Source organism: Alligator mississippiensis, chromosome 5, assembly GCF_030867095.1.
Source record: "Alligator mississippiensis isolate rAllMis1 chromosome 5, rAllMis1, whole genome shotgun sequence".
Classification (NCBI taxonomy): domain Eukaryota; kingdom Metazoa; phylum Chordata; order Crocodylia; family Alligatoridae; genus Alligator; species Alligator mississippiensis.
Genome location: NC_081828.1, coordinates 216,183,547 through 216,198,190, shown reverse-complemented (window position 1 = coordinate 216,198,190; position 14,644 = coordinate 216,183,547). Strand labels below are relative to the sequence as shown.

At 48.9% G+C, this 14,644-nt stretch overlaps 1 protein-coding gene across 1 annotated transcript in view; it reads right to left on the bottom strand.

Annotated features, from left to right (window-relative positions):
• Positions 1-14,644, bottom strand: part of PTH1R (parathyroid hormone 1 receptor) — a 144,202-nt gene that overhangs the window by 20,971 nt on the left and 108,587 nt on the right. Inside the window, exons 6-7 of the mRNA XM_014602746.3 lie at positions 13,961-14,147; positions 6,600-6,753 (exon numbers count right to left, since the gene is read on the bottom strand). Of these exons, the coding sequence (XP_014458232.1) occupies positions 6,600-6,753; positions 13,961-14,147 (341 nt within the window). The remainder of the gene's footprint in view (positions 1-6,599; positions 6,754-13,960; positions 14,148-14,644) is intronic.

Here is a 14,644-nt window from a genome sequence, read left to right as displayed (position 1 = left end):
AGGAAGAAAGAAGACATTTCTCATCAACCGGCATAAATACACTGTCTGGACTCTGAGCTCTCTGGGTTGCAATTCAAGGAAGCACAGAAGCATATGCTTAATTGTAAGCATGTGCTTCTAGCTCACTGGGCAGTTGTAAATGTACAGCACCTAGCACAAGGGGACTGGGAATTCAGCTGAAGCCTCTAAATTTTACTGGAGTATAAAAAAATGATAAAAAATGCAACATTCAATCACATTCAATGTGCTTGGGGCTCCTCTGGTTATAAGGACTTACGAGAAGGATGCATTTCTACCTGCTGTACATACCCAGCTCTACAATTACAACCAAGAGCTGATGTTAAAAAGAACCGTTTGTTTGACTGCGACTGCACGGGCAACCTGGGCTGTATTTCATTTTAGAGATGTGAGTGTTCATGCTTTTATCTAGTATTGTGTTTTTTAATTATTTGGCTGCTGAACCCAGGGTAAGACGGGTGTAGAAGAAGTCAAAGAAATCAAGAAGAACTTTTTTACCATCAGACAGGCACATCCTTTAATAAACCTGAATAAATGCCTACATGCAAAGTATTGGGCCAGTCCTCAGCTACACCATTATGAGCTGCATGAGGTTACTACAGTTTACTCTAGAACTGGTGCTTGAGCTTTAATCTGCGCCCTTTTTCAAACAGAATCTATTAAATAAAACCCCCGCATCTTTTCACACACGCGGAGACTTTCACAAGATATTTTCTTCCCATCTGTTTCACGGGAAGATACAAGCAGAGAGCAGAGTTTGAGTCCATAATGCTTCCTTTACTCAACCTCTTTCCCCTGCCCTTTTCTGAGAGGCAAAGCTGTAAAAGTACGTGGGGAAGAGGCGAGGGGGAGAAAACTCTGGGGTTGAGGAGAAGACAGGAAAATTAAAACCACAAGTACTTGAAAAGGAACATTTTCAGATCCAAAGTTTTTCACTAAACATGTTGCAACACAGTTCAAATAAATGAAAAAAAAAAGGGTCTCTTAAAATGCATGTCATTGAAATTATCTTGACATGTACATAATTTTGCATGTTCAACCCATTTCTCAACCAGCTCTGCCTCTACTTCTAACTGGGGGAACAGGGCGCCGTTTGCATGATCATGATCTTTTGTATCCTTTCTGATGGGTCCCAACCATCCTTCCTGGCCTTCATGAGCTGCTCTGGTCAGCACCTTAGCTCCACTGATTTGTTTATATGTGCTTGACTTGAGAAGTCTTGGCCCTGGTTGTCAATGCCGCTGAGTACCCGCAGCTCCCAGTAAAGTCACTGGGACCAGCTGGTGCTCTGCACGCCCTGAAAACCAAGCCCAAGGCATCAGAAGAGGGGTATCCAAAAACGCCAACCCTGAGAAGAAGTCAGGCTTGAAACTGTGGCTGCAAAGTCAGCCTGCAAGTCTCTGTTGGAGTGAATGGCACAAAGGATGGACAGTCCCTGCAGCTTGCAAAGCCACCGAGAGCGGGGAGCTCTCACGCACGCGTGCATGCACCCTCCTGCATGCGGGGCAAGCATGGCGCAGGCAGAGCTCCGCTGGGTGCTGTCATTGACTTCTACAGTATCCACATTGTATGCGCTGTGCACGCCCAGTCAATACACACAGTGTGTACAATGCAGGTCCTATAAAGTCAGGTGTCTGCCCTGCCGCTGGAGAAAGCGTGAGCATCGCATGCTAGACAGGGTGCGCCCCCCCCACCCCTCTCTCCTGCAAAGAGATGACCAACCGCCAGTGTCCTCCTGCCATGCACACACATGCATATCTATCTATCTAGCTATCTAGCTATCTAGCTATCTAGCTATCTATCTAGGTACACACATACACACACACACGTTTCTTCTAACACTCACATCTCGTGCACGTTGAGATGAAGAGAAAGTCAACCGGGGTTTATTATTGACTGTTTCTCACAACACAGGAGCGAGGGGTCACACCACGAAACTAGCGGGGGGTAAATTGAAAATGGATTAAGGCAGTTCGTTCTTTTTCACCCAGCGTGTCGTTAAAGTGTGGGATTCATTGCCAGCAGATGTGGGGGAAGTTGAGAGTTTAGCCAGATTCAAAAAAGGGACTGGACATATTCTTGGAGGAAAGGGACATTAGTAGCTATGGACCATACGACCGAGAGGCACGGCCTCTGAATCAGAACATCCTAGACTTTAAGGGCATTTATACATGTGGTCTGGGAATGGGGGGAGGAAGGGGGGCAGTTTTAATTAAAGTGGCTCCAAGAGCCAGAGTGTCATGTGTATCAGCATCCCTGCACTAAAAAATCGCAGTGGGGTGTTTAACTAAAGCTCATTGAACGAGCCATTTCTGCCATTTTTTCAGTGCGGATATGCTGATACACGTGTCGCTGCAGTCCGCTGTGGCGTGGTAATTGCCACACTTCAGTAGACTCGATTAATCGAGTCTGCTCTGATGCACTGTAGTTACAGCATGTCAGAGCAGCCTCTCTGCATGTGTATAGGCACCCAATATACTGGAGGCTGCAAGTGAGAGAGGAATAGTGGGAAAAACCCTGGGCAGACGCAGCTCACTGTCCCCGTGAGCATCTGTGCTCTGCCACGGTGCGACACAGGACACTGGGCAAGATGGACCAATGGTCTGACCCAGTCAATGGCAGTTCTTATGCTTTTATGAGATGAGATATCAGATTTGACGGCTGGGGCAACAGTGGTGGCATTAAACTGTATATCCTAGAGGCATTGGATGCCCTAAAGTCTGCCACCAAGACACACAACCCTCTCCTACCTACTCTTCCTCTGTGGGCATGTCTACATGAGACGCTTACTGCACATTAGTCTAATAACACTGCGCAGTAGCGTGGTGGTTACAAACCATGCTAATAGCCCCCTGTGCAGTGTTATTAGGCTAATGCACAGTAAGTGTCACAACATAACCATGCACCGGCACTACTGTGCAGTAACTCTAGTTGCTGCGCATTTAGTTATTAGTTTATTAAGCAAGTACTAAACTAAATGTGCAGTATCTAAGGTGCATTAATGAATGTGTAGACATGCCCTGTATGTGCCAAATTCACAAATGAGGCTTTGGAGCTAGCCAAGGGATGCCCCTCCGCCCTGCTATCAGTCTCAAGCACACCTAGACAAACAGCTGAAGCAGGTGCCCCCAGGTCAGCTTCACTGCCTCCTTTCTGAGTTTGGCAAGTGAAATCTTGATTCTGGCCAAAACATTCAGGTATGATGCCTGAAGACCTATCCAGACTCCCTCTCTTCAATAGTTGCAGAGAACTAGAAAAGCTTTGGGGAATTTATTGCCACTATTATTATTATTATTATTCTGTCTGTTTGGTGCTCTATCTTTTCTGCTTCAAGGAGGATGAAGGCGCTCCATAATTGAGTTCAATAGAGCTACGTGGACTTAAGCCAGACCAGGATGTGGATTGGACAGTCTCCTACAGATAAATCTCTGGAAGTGACATCAAAACGAGTCATTGAGCGCTTTGGTTTTGCCAGCCTTCTGAAAATAAATTGTTTTATGGTGAAAGGGTTTTTTTTTTTCATGTATATATTTTCCTGGAAATATCCAGAGTAGCACAAGCCCTCAGATGTTTATGGTTAAGTAAGCAACAAATCTCAGATCTTGGGGCAAAAGTCTCTCTTCTGTATCTCTGTGAATGTTATGGTTACTTATCAGCAGTTCCATATCAGTCACCACCGTGGCGTGGGGATGGTCCAGCTCTTGCTGGAGAACTGGAGTTGTTCCACTGACTTCAATAGGCATTGGATTGGGGTCTCCAACTGGGTGCCCAGAAGCTATCAAAGCAATCAAAGTTCACACACACACAAACACATATTTTATCTTGATAATCAAAAGAAAGCAAAAGCAAATGCCACTTGAGAAATCCTGTGTTCTCATTCCAGAGGCATTTAATTAAACACCGCAGAGTTTTGGAAGTGAACGGGCAGTCAGTGTTGTGACAGGTGTGACTTTGGCTTTGTGGTCTGCTTGATAAGATGATTATACTTTGGCAGTGGCTGGAAAGTGTTAATGAAAGGTGCCGATGTCTACTTAACTGTTTTTGTTCGGCCGCTTCAGCATTACGAACAACATTTTATTTTTGTTGAACATGCGGCATTATTTCCTACTGCCTCTCTCTCCTTTCAGCATTTGCACTGGGAAATCATTCCTTAGATCTGCTCCTTACCACGTGTTTAATTTTAATAATAGGCAGCAAGATAAATTTGCCCCAATCCCTCAATAGAATATACATAAGACTCAATTAGCAATGCGCTCTAGGTAGCCAAGTGTTTTTATATATCTTGAATCTAAATAATTCTCAGCCCCAAACCAGCACACATAAGAACTGTCCCATGATGACCTGTTTGGGATGCTGCTAGCTAGTGCAGAGGTGTCTGATTCATTTGGCTAAATCTGGACCATAAAATATGGACCCCAGATCTGGCCCATAATATATGGACCCCAGATCTGGCCATTGCCAGTAGCAGGGGCAGAGGGGGTGACTGGTTGGTATGACTGATGGAGCTGCTGCATCAACATGACTCCAGAGCCCAGGGCGTGAATGCCACTGCCACTTGCCCCACTTTTTTCCCTGCCTCTGGCTAATGGCAAATGAAGACCTCAAATTCGGTGGTCAGCAAGGGGGTGGGGGAGATAAGCGGTAGCGGTGCTTGCCGCCTGGATTCCAGAGTCATGCCGACGACCCCACTGGGTTGCAGTTAGCTCACTCACAGGCTGCCACTTAGACGGCCCTGGGGTAATGCATCATGTGCAACCTTTTGCTAAGGAAAACCAGTCTTGTCTCACTGTGTAGTTTGAGGATCTAATTAGCTGGGACTTCCATTCAGATATAAATCATAGGGGGAAAAGGCCAATTGCATACACTGCCAATCACGACGGTGCCTGCAGTACATTGTCCCGGGCTTTGCATTTTAAAATATAGGTCTGCTCTCTTTCCCTTAAGAGACAGTGTCATGGACACTGCTCTGAAGATGCTTCTCCTGCTCTGCTACTCACTCACACCCCGTTATTCCCAGTAACGTGCCCTTGTGGATCACCTGAAACATTTCCTCTTCTCCCGTAGTGCTGACACCTTCAGACACTAGAAGGCAGTGATTACATTGCCCTCAAATGAAACGCACCTCATTACTCCCCGCATAGCCCTGTCAGGCCAGCGCTGCTGCCAGATGTGAACAAGAGCACGTTCTTGACTTGTGTCTAAACAGCTGTCTGCTAATGACAGCTCCTCTGCACCCACATCCCGCCCCTCGTGCCCTGCTCCACGGGTGAAAAAGGAGCGGTTTCCCTACAAATTGCAGGTTTTCATTCAGGGGTGTAGGTCGTAGCCATGGAGGTCTAAGGACACCGGCAGACAAGGTTCTTTGGGTAAGTCTGATATCTTTTATTAGACCAACTCGAATAGTTGGAAAAATTCTTCTTTGCAAGCTTTTGGGTACAAATACCCTTTGTCAGGCAGAGGAAGCATTTCTCATTCATTCCTATTTCTTTCATTCATTTCTACTTGTTCCATCCAGGAAGAGCACAGACCAACTGCAGATGCTTCCTCAGCTTGATGAAGGGTATGTGTACCTGAAAGCTTGCAAAGAAGAATTTTTCCAACTATTCGAGTTGGTTTACTAAAAGATCTTCATTCAGGCATTCGACTGCCCAAGAAAACCAACATCCAGAGTATTTCAAATCAACCGAAGAAGGGGGGTTCTGTGTATATAGGACCTTCAATGTCCTCCTGGTTTCTCCAGCCATTTCAATCACAGAAGTTTAGGGCTGAAAGGGACCTTGTGAGATCATCCAATCCAGCTCACCTGCCTTGGGCAGGAAAGCTCACTGGGGTCAAGAGGATGAAAGTTTTAGGAGCATCTGGCTCAGATTTCCACCTGGTACAAAAGGGTGTTCCTCTATGCAGTTCAATGGCACTCATTTGCCCTGTGCAGTTCTGAGTGGTGGATTTTGTGCCCTTTGCAAATGAAGTCAACTGCAAGATGCCCTTCTAGGACTGGTCCTTACAAGCCAAGAGGTTCAACACACACCCACGTGCACCCCTTGGCGAGGCCAGTTGAGGACCCTCTTGGTAAGAAGCCACACCAAGGAACCAACCCATCACCCTACCACCAGGCAAGCCTCGGCTGTGATGGGACCAGGCAGGGTTTGTGAAGCCTGCTCAGGAGGGCAATAACCTCTCTAGGTGCCTGATCCCGCCATGCCCTGCCCTACAGGGGGGATTGGGGATGATGGTGAGTCAGGGAGAGCGCAGGCAAGTCAGGCACTTTCTGGATCCACCTGGTGCAGCTGGAGGATGGACCACAAAGCTTCGACATCCTGCCTCGCAGCCCTTTGAGAGGTCTTTCTGGTTGTAGTTGGGCTGTGAGCTGCGGAGAGCATTTTGAACAGAAGGTCTTCAGGGGTGGGTCTTCCTTTGCTCATGTACTCAAACAAGCATGGGGGGGCCAAGTGCTTGCCCCTTCCCCCAGCCCTTCGCTCCTCTCTCCATGTCCTCTCCTCAGCCTTTGCATGCACCCCCTGCCAAGCGGAGAGGACTGCGTGCTGTAGGCCAGCCAGCGGCAGAGAGCGGTGGTGACTTACCCCAGCCAAATAACGTGAATCCCCAAAGATACTTCTTCTCTGAGAAAAACGCCATGAAGATCAGGCTGTGGAGATAGAGACCTTCCACCAGAATCCAGTAGTAATTGGTTGCCAGGAAGTAAAGGAAGAAGGTAACGGCTACTTTACAGCCCACCTGGAGTAACCAGAGAGGAAAGAGAGTTAGGTTCAAAGCATGGTGTGAGAACCACCAATGCCCACCCAAATGGTGAGCTAGAGAACAAGTTGGAAAGGCTGCTACGCCTGGGATACATGGTCCTATGGGGGGTCTTTCTTAGGAAGGAGCCGGGGCTAGGGTCCAGGAGACAAGGGTTTCAGACCTAGCTCAACAAGTAACCTGCTGTGTCCTTTCTGTGCCCCTATTTCTTCGGGGCAGACACACTCTTGAGATGCTCTTGTGTAACACCAACCAGCATGGGCCCAAGCTCAGCTAAGACATGCCGGCACTGCTCTAATGAAAGAGATATGGGGCACTGCTGCCATAGAGGGCTGGGGTGTCATTTGGTGGAAACTCTCTAAGTTGAATGGAGCTAGGTTGGCTTATTCCCTGCTGAAGGTCTGGCTGATAAAGGTTAACCGTAGGTTGGGAATCAGCTCATGAAATCTGCTAGGAGATGACGTCTCTTGGAAGATCCAGGGGTATTGCACATGATTCTGCAATTAGCTCCCTTTTATTGTCCAGTTTATTTATTTTTTGAATGATGTAGGACCTCATTTGGAGCTCATGGCCTGGCTCTGAGTTTGGTTGGAGTTAATGTGTCGCAATGGATTTACCCCACTGTGCCACCAGTCACCTAGAGACCTGCTCCGTGGTGCAGGAGATGGTGAGTGGAAGGAGAAATGGTAAAGTTATGCGCTTTTTCATCCCAGGGCCCTGGGCTGGTGGTTGATTGTGGCTTTTACATCATAGGATCATAGGCAACGAGGGTTGAAGGGACCTCAGGAGGTCACATCTAGTCTAACCTCCTGCTCCAAGCAGGACCAGCCCCAACCACATCATCCCAGCCAGGGCTTTGTCTAGCTGGATCTTAAAAACCTCCAAGGATGGAGAGTCCACCACCTCTCTGGATAACCTGTTCCAGTGCTTTACTACCCCCCTAGCGAGAAAGTTTTTCTTAATATCCAACCTCAACTTCCCTTGCTGCAGCTTGAGCTACATGTGTGCCACAGACTCAGAGAAGCAGAGCGCTATTCAGCAGCCGCTGCCGGCACCTACATGCATTGACTTCTGGGTGTCTACAGACTGATTGCTGTTTCAGCCGGCACATGAATTCAATTACATCCATGTGAAAGAGGCCCCGTGTGTTCGGGATATGCAGAGGAAGCCTTTTACCAAAGACAGACAAGCAGTAGGATGGTGTTATCACGTGTGCAAGTTGATGGCATAGAAACAGGAGGTGTGCAGCACTGAACCGTCCGCTCCGATTGCAAACCCGGACAGGTTCACTCTGTCTACACAGCAAGTGAGTAGGTGGAGTAGCAGGCGGCACTTAATGAACATAAGTGAACGGGTGGAGATAGCACATTGGCAGTGCTGAGAAGGAACCAAACAGCCTTTGGCAAGGGCAAAAGAGGCTCTGTGGAAGTCAAAGGGGGCTAGGACTGGAGAGATAGGACTTAGCACTGGATCAGTAGCCGGTTAGTGCATGCAAACTGCAGAAGCAAATGTACAACCATAAATTATCCATCCACAGACGGCGAAGGTACAGCTACAAAGGTTAAAAAAAAGCCCGAATAGCTTGTTTTGGAAATTTCTGAGAAGAAACATGTCAGCACTTCACTTGGAAGGATGTTTTGTTCCTAGGATGACTTGGACTAATGAGAAATAAAAAAAAAAAGGGTTTTGGGTGAAACAAAATGCTTCCTTTGTTTCCAAGTGGTTTTTAGAGCTTTTCATTTCAGCCTGAAAAATTAATATATATTTTTTCTGGGTCACCTCAAAGCCAATTCTTTTCCCTGCTCAGCTACTGAGCTGCCGGATCTACTATTCACAGGAGTCTACTTTGCACCCACAGCTGGGTGGGGACGAGAGATTTGCAAAAGGATGCAGGTCAGATTTTCAAAGGTGCTCCACACTCCTACCTGAATATTTTGGGAGGCGAGTGCTTTAGAAAATTCAGCCTCAACCTTTGGCCCTGATTCAGCAAATCCATATACGCAAGAGCTTAAGGCCTTCACTGTTCAGGAAAGTACTGAAGGACGTGACATCAGGGAGATGGAAACATCAACGCTATAGGCCCTGAAGGCTGCAATGCGTGCTGCTTCTATTTGTCCCTGGAAAGCACCCGTGCACATGCTCTGGTATGTCATGTTGCCCCAGGTGGGGTTAGGGAGGCTGGGGCCAGTGCCTCGGCTGGTCCCAGGAGTCTTACCTGGAGTCCTGGGGACCTCCGGGGGCTGCAGCCACACCGATTCTGCAGTAGGGAGTCTGGTCGGCAGCTGGAGCACGGCTCCAACCGGCCAGGCTCCGGTCTTGGATGGCACATGTTGCCGCCCTGTTTTTAGGCATAGGTATTTTGATCTCCCAGTGTCAAAAAAACCCCTTGTGCTGCAAATTAGCAGCATGGGGAATGCCTGAACGTGTGGCGTGTGCAGACCCAGCTGCACGTATTGCCCATTCCCGCTTGTCTGAGTGTGCCCCAAGGGACCGTGACCTCCTCATGAACAATGCTGTCTCGCACATACTGCCTACCACATCTACCACTGGAGATGCAGCAATTATTGCTCATTCCAAGCATAATTAATCCACTATGGAGCTGGGAGACAGGCTAGGCATGATTTTGGGCACAAAATGCTCCGAGGGGCACTGAGGAAGATCACTTAGTGCCCGAAAGCATGTCTAACATCTCTCCCAACTATATAATGGATCCACTTAAAGATAGGACCAGAAAAATCCTGCTTCTCACATATTCCCTAGACCATCACGGTTACAAAACCACTAATCCCCGTGTGATGTGATGACCGTGACATTGTAGATGTCATGTCACAGTGATCATGGTAATGAGCGTGGGGGGCCGTCCAATCTCATCTCCCCGTCACTGCAGGATTGTTCCTCGTGGACTATCAGAAAATCACAAGACAGCAGGGTTGGAAAGGACCTCACAAGACCATCTAGCCCAACCTCCTGCTCAACACAGGATCATCCCTGACTGAACCAGCCCAGCCAAGTATCTGTCTAACCTGCTTTTGAAAGCTGCCAGGGATGGAGAGTCCACAGTTTCTTTGGGCAGCCTGGTCCGGTGCTTGACCACCCTCATCTTCAACCTAAATTCCCCCTAATGCAGCTTGAGGCCGTTGCTCCTAGTCCTGTCTCCGGTGGTCACGGAGAAGAGCCCATCTCCTTCCTCTCTGGAATCACCCTTCGGCTATTTGGATTCAGCTAATCACACTTCAGCTGATCAAATCCCTCCTCAGCCTTATTTTTCCCCCCTTCAGACTCAATACCCCTAATTCATTCAGCCTTTCATTACAAATTTTTCCTCCCAGTCCTTTTTGCGGCTCTGTTGCTCTATCCGCCAAAGCTTCACTCAGACTGATTTTACATGCAAACTGCAAACAGATCCTGCCGTGGCAGCAATCCTGCCGATCGCGTTGGGAGGGCTGTGCAGTAAACCATGTCGCTGCCGCAGGCACAAGGCACAAAACTGCCCCGCTGCTTATCCTGTGCCCGAAGCGAGGAATTTCCAGGCTGCCTGGCTATGAAGCAGCCGACTTTTACCAACTAAGAAATGCCCTTTTTTTGCTAAAGAAAAAACAGCGGCAAAAAAAAAAAGAAAAAAAAAAGATAAATTAAAAAAAACAACAACCCCAAACCCCAAAACCAACCCAGTTCTAGTGGCAACTTCTATATTGGTAGAAAATTGCTGTCTACCCACACATTAATAGGCTGAGGGGATAATTGCAGAGCTGCCACTTCATTTGGAAACAAAAGGTAGCTATTAATCAGTGCTAATCCACTTCCTCACTGGTTTGCTTTTGAATTCCACTGAATAGGAGATGCGGCTGAAGTGCTGAGATGCACAACATGAAGCCTCCCTCCCCAGCTATCCGTTGTGATGGATCTGGAAGGACGAGTGCCCAGACTGCTACAGAAACATCCCAAAATCCACGTCGTCTTTGTAGGCGGCGAGGGTTTTCCTGCTCGAGGGCATGGGCTGGCCCTGAGCCAACGTGATGGCAGCCACCTTTGACTCCAAGAACCAAGCTGGTGGCTTTCCAAACTAAACCCACGAGGCTCTGCAGCTTCTCAGGGGATCAAGTGCAGGCAGGGACATCATGCACATGGCATAGTGGGTGATGATAATGCATGGACCATGGTGAATAATCCTGAAATGCCCCTTTGCAGTTTGGAAAGCCAGAGTGGTGGAGGGATGCTCCTAAACCTAGCTCCTCCGGGGATTGGGTGCAGGCAGGGACATCATGCACATGGCATAGTGGGTGATGATAATGCATGGACCATGGTGAATAATCCTGAAATGCCCCTTTGCAGTTTGGAAAGCCAGGGGGTGGAGGAATGCTCCTAAACCCAGCTCCTTCGGGGATTGGGTGCAGGCAGGGACATCACACATGCTGCAAAGTGGGTGATGATAATGCATGGACCATGGTGAATAATCCTGAAATGCCCCTTTGCAGTTTGGAAAGCCAGGGGGTGGAGGAATGCTCCTAAACCCAGCTCCTTCGGGGATTGGGTGCAGGCAGGGACATCACACATGCTGCAAAGTGGGTGATGATAATGCATGGACCATGGTGAATAATTCTGAAATGCCCCTTTGCAGTTTGGAAAGCCAGGAAGTGGAGGGATGCTCCTAAACCCAGCTTCTTCGGGGATCGGGTGCGGGCAGGGACATCATGCATGCTGCAAAGTGGGTTATGATAATGCATGGACCATGGTGAATAATCCTGAAATGCCCCTTTGCAGTTTGGAAAGCCAGGAAGTGGAGGAATGCTCCTAAACCCAGCTCCTTCGGGGATCGGGTGCAGGCAGGGACATCACACATGCTGCAAAGTGGGTGATGATAATGCATGGACCATGGTGAATAATTCTGAAATGCCCCTTTGCAGTTTGGAAAGCCAGGAAGTGGAGGGATGCTCCTAAACCCAGCTCCTTCGGGGATCGGGTGCGGGCGGGGACATCATGCATGCTGCAAAGTGGGTTATGATAATGCATGGACCATGGTGAATAATCCTGAAATGCCCCTTTGCAGTTTGGAAAGCCAGGGGGTGGAGGAATGCTCCTAAACCTGGACAAACTGAATCCCTTAAAAGATTTCAATGGAGCAACACTGGTTTCATGGGGCGAGGACTACGGATAAGCTCCGCTGAAAGCACTCCTGTGACCACACAGCTTAAACAGTCAAGCTGTCTTTATGCTAGCTAGCTCAGGGGTAGTCTAGCTGTGGCAGCAGGGAAGCCAGTGTGGGCTGCAGAAGTCACCTGAGCTAATATTTGGGCAGTTTGCTCCTGCTGAGCTCCACGTTACCACTAACGAGACTGCTTCCAGCGCTACCTAGAGCAATGCTCGTTCCTGTAGGCCACGAGCTGCAGGCACAGCAATGACTGCAGGGCAGACCTGGCCTAGATATGGGAGCGTAAGGCTTTTCTTTTGTCTTCTGCAGGCTAAATCAGTCCAGTCCCTTCAGCCTCTTCTCACAAGTTGTGCCCACCATTTTCATTGCCCTCCACTGGACTCTCCAATTTATCGACATGGACTTAGGCAGCTACATGCAATTCTGTTCCACTCTGCTCCAGCGCTGAAAAATCCACTTTTACAGCATGCTCTCATCTAACCCTTGAGACTGAGTCACTTGAAAGCAGGGAGGAGGAGGAGGAACAACTCACCTTTTGCACTGACTGTTTTTAGGGTCTTGAGTCGAGTGCAATGGACTCTCACTTAGACCTCTGGCAGACCTGACACTTAAGGTGGGAGCAACCAGTTCATACCAACCTGGCCACACATTCATGCCATGCATTGGAGGAAGAAACAGGAAATAAACCACAACATCATGCTGCAAACTATGTGTAATATTTGTGTGGCTGGTTTCCATTGCACCTTAAACTGAACGTGTGCAAGGGTCCCTGCCGTGCAGCCCGACGGCCGACTCCAGCGAGGTCCCAGGGGTGGAACCGCCAATCAACGGATTGGCAGCATCAGCCCTGGGACAGCACCAAAGCACATTCAACAGCGTAGTGCCATCCCACTATCAGCTCTGGGATTGCACCAGTTCACCAGGCACCCTGCTTTCTACTTGCCCGTATAGGGGGGCAATCTAGGATCATGATCCTGGACCCTCCTGCACTGGAAAATAGTAGTGACATGATTGAGATCTGATCCCTGATCCCAAAATTGCCCATCCTGCCATGCACACGTGGCATAGAAGGACATATGGTTGTTGGGATCTGGGAACAGATATTGGATGCATGTAGGCTAGGGGCTTCTGGCACTTATGTCCCATTATGCATCTAATAAGTAGGACAGAATCTGTCCCATTGCATCTACTACTAATAATCAGAATACTGCATTAAAATTGGAGCAGCCAACAGCAGTGGGAGTAGCAGGTTTCAACATGTCAGGACGACAACAGCCCCTCTCTTTCTAATGGTATCCAATGCTGCGATGCACCTTTCCAACATGCATTTCACCATCCGAGCCAGGGTTGTGAAATTGTAATGGGAGCAGTAAGTTGTAACACGTTGTAAACTGCAGCGAAGTGAGTTGTTTAATGAGCTACGACTCCAGCTTAAAGCCTACATCCTCTCCCAGCTCTGTTCTCTGGACTCAGAGCTGAGTTGAGGGCTTTCCAAGTCACGTAGCGCCGCGTCCAGGAAAAGCAGGCATGTCAGTCAGAGGGCACAGGTCTGACAGCTCTGTGATGTCTGCATGCTTCGAACGGCAGAGTGGAAAAGCATTGCATTACAGACTGGAGAGGAAAGTGTGTGCTGCGAGAGTGATGCACGGATGGAGGCAGGAACGCTTCTGGAATAGAGAGGAGACTCTCTCCTGGGCACTACTGTTATCGGGCAACTTTGCAATAGGAGTGGGCAAAAACCCCAGCCCTGATATTCCCTGTGATGATCATGGATAGAAAATAAAAGTCCAGTTTGCATTGATCAGATAGGTCAGAGGGGCCTTTAGGACCAACATAAACCTTGGACTGAGTTCAGGCTGGTGAGCAAAGAAAGCGTATGAGCACATGTATGTGTGGGACATGGGGTGGCGTGGGCAGTCGTGGAAAGAGAAAGCTCTCCAAGAGGGGAAGAGGCATGAAAGTCTACGGCTTCAAACCGGGTGCTGCAGGGAGGCGATATGCAAGAGGGAGGGAGAAGCAAGCAGACACAATACTCACAAACTGTGACTTATCCGCTGGGGGGGCCTCGGTAATGGACTTCAGGTCTTCTTCTGAGATGCGCTCCATCTCCTCCAGAGCTGACCCCGAGTACAAGACCGCGTCCTTCACAAAGATGCTGACGGCCCTCAGCATGAAGGAGACGAACAGGTGCATGTGGATGTAGTTCCTCGTGCAGTGCAAACGCCTGGGCGGGAGAACAAAAGGGTGAAAAGGTGGGAAGTCCACCTGGGCACGGGCCAGATCCACCTGTGCATCCCTAACGCCACGTTGGCTGCCGGTCGCTGGTGGGTTCAAGTGATTCTGCCCCATGGTGGGACCTTTCCTCCCAACAGTGCCACGTGGCTGCCATGGACCCGCTCCAGAGTCAGAGCCCTGTTACAATGCAAATTCACCCTGGGGAACTCAACAGGTCCCCCCCGTCTTCAGGGGGACTGGGCAGAGGGTTGAAAAAGAGCCACAAGGTGCAGCGTGCCTCGTGGCAGGACCTGGAAGGGTGCTCTGGGCAAGGACAAGGTGGGGTGTAGTGGTCCCTGAGATGACACACTCCCGGCTTTGGAAAAAGAGCAGACAGGCCCAAGGATGGGTGGCCACTGAAGATCTGGTAAAACAGGGTTGTTAGTCCCCGTGCCTGGGAAAAACATTACAGCACTAAAGCTTTTTACCAAACCTTCTTGCTCTGTA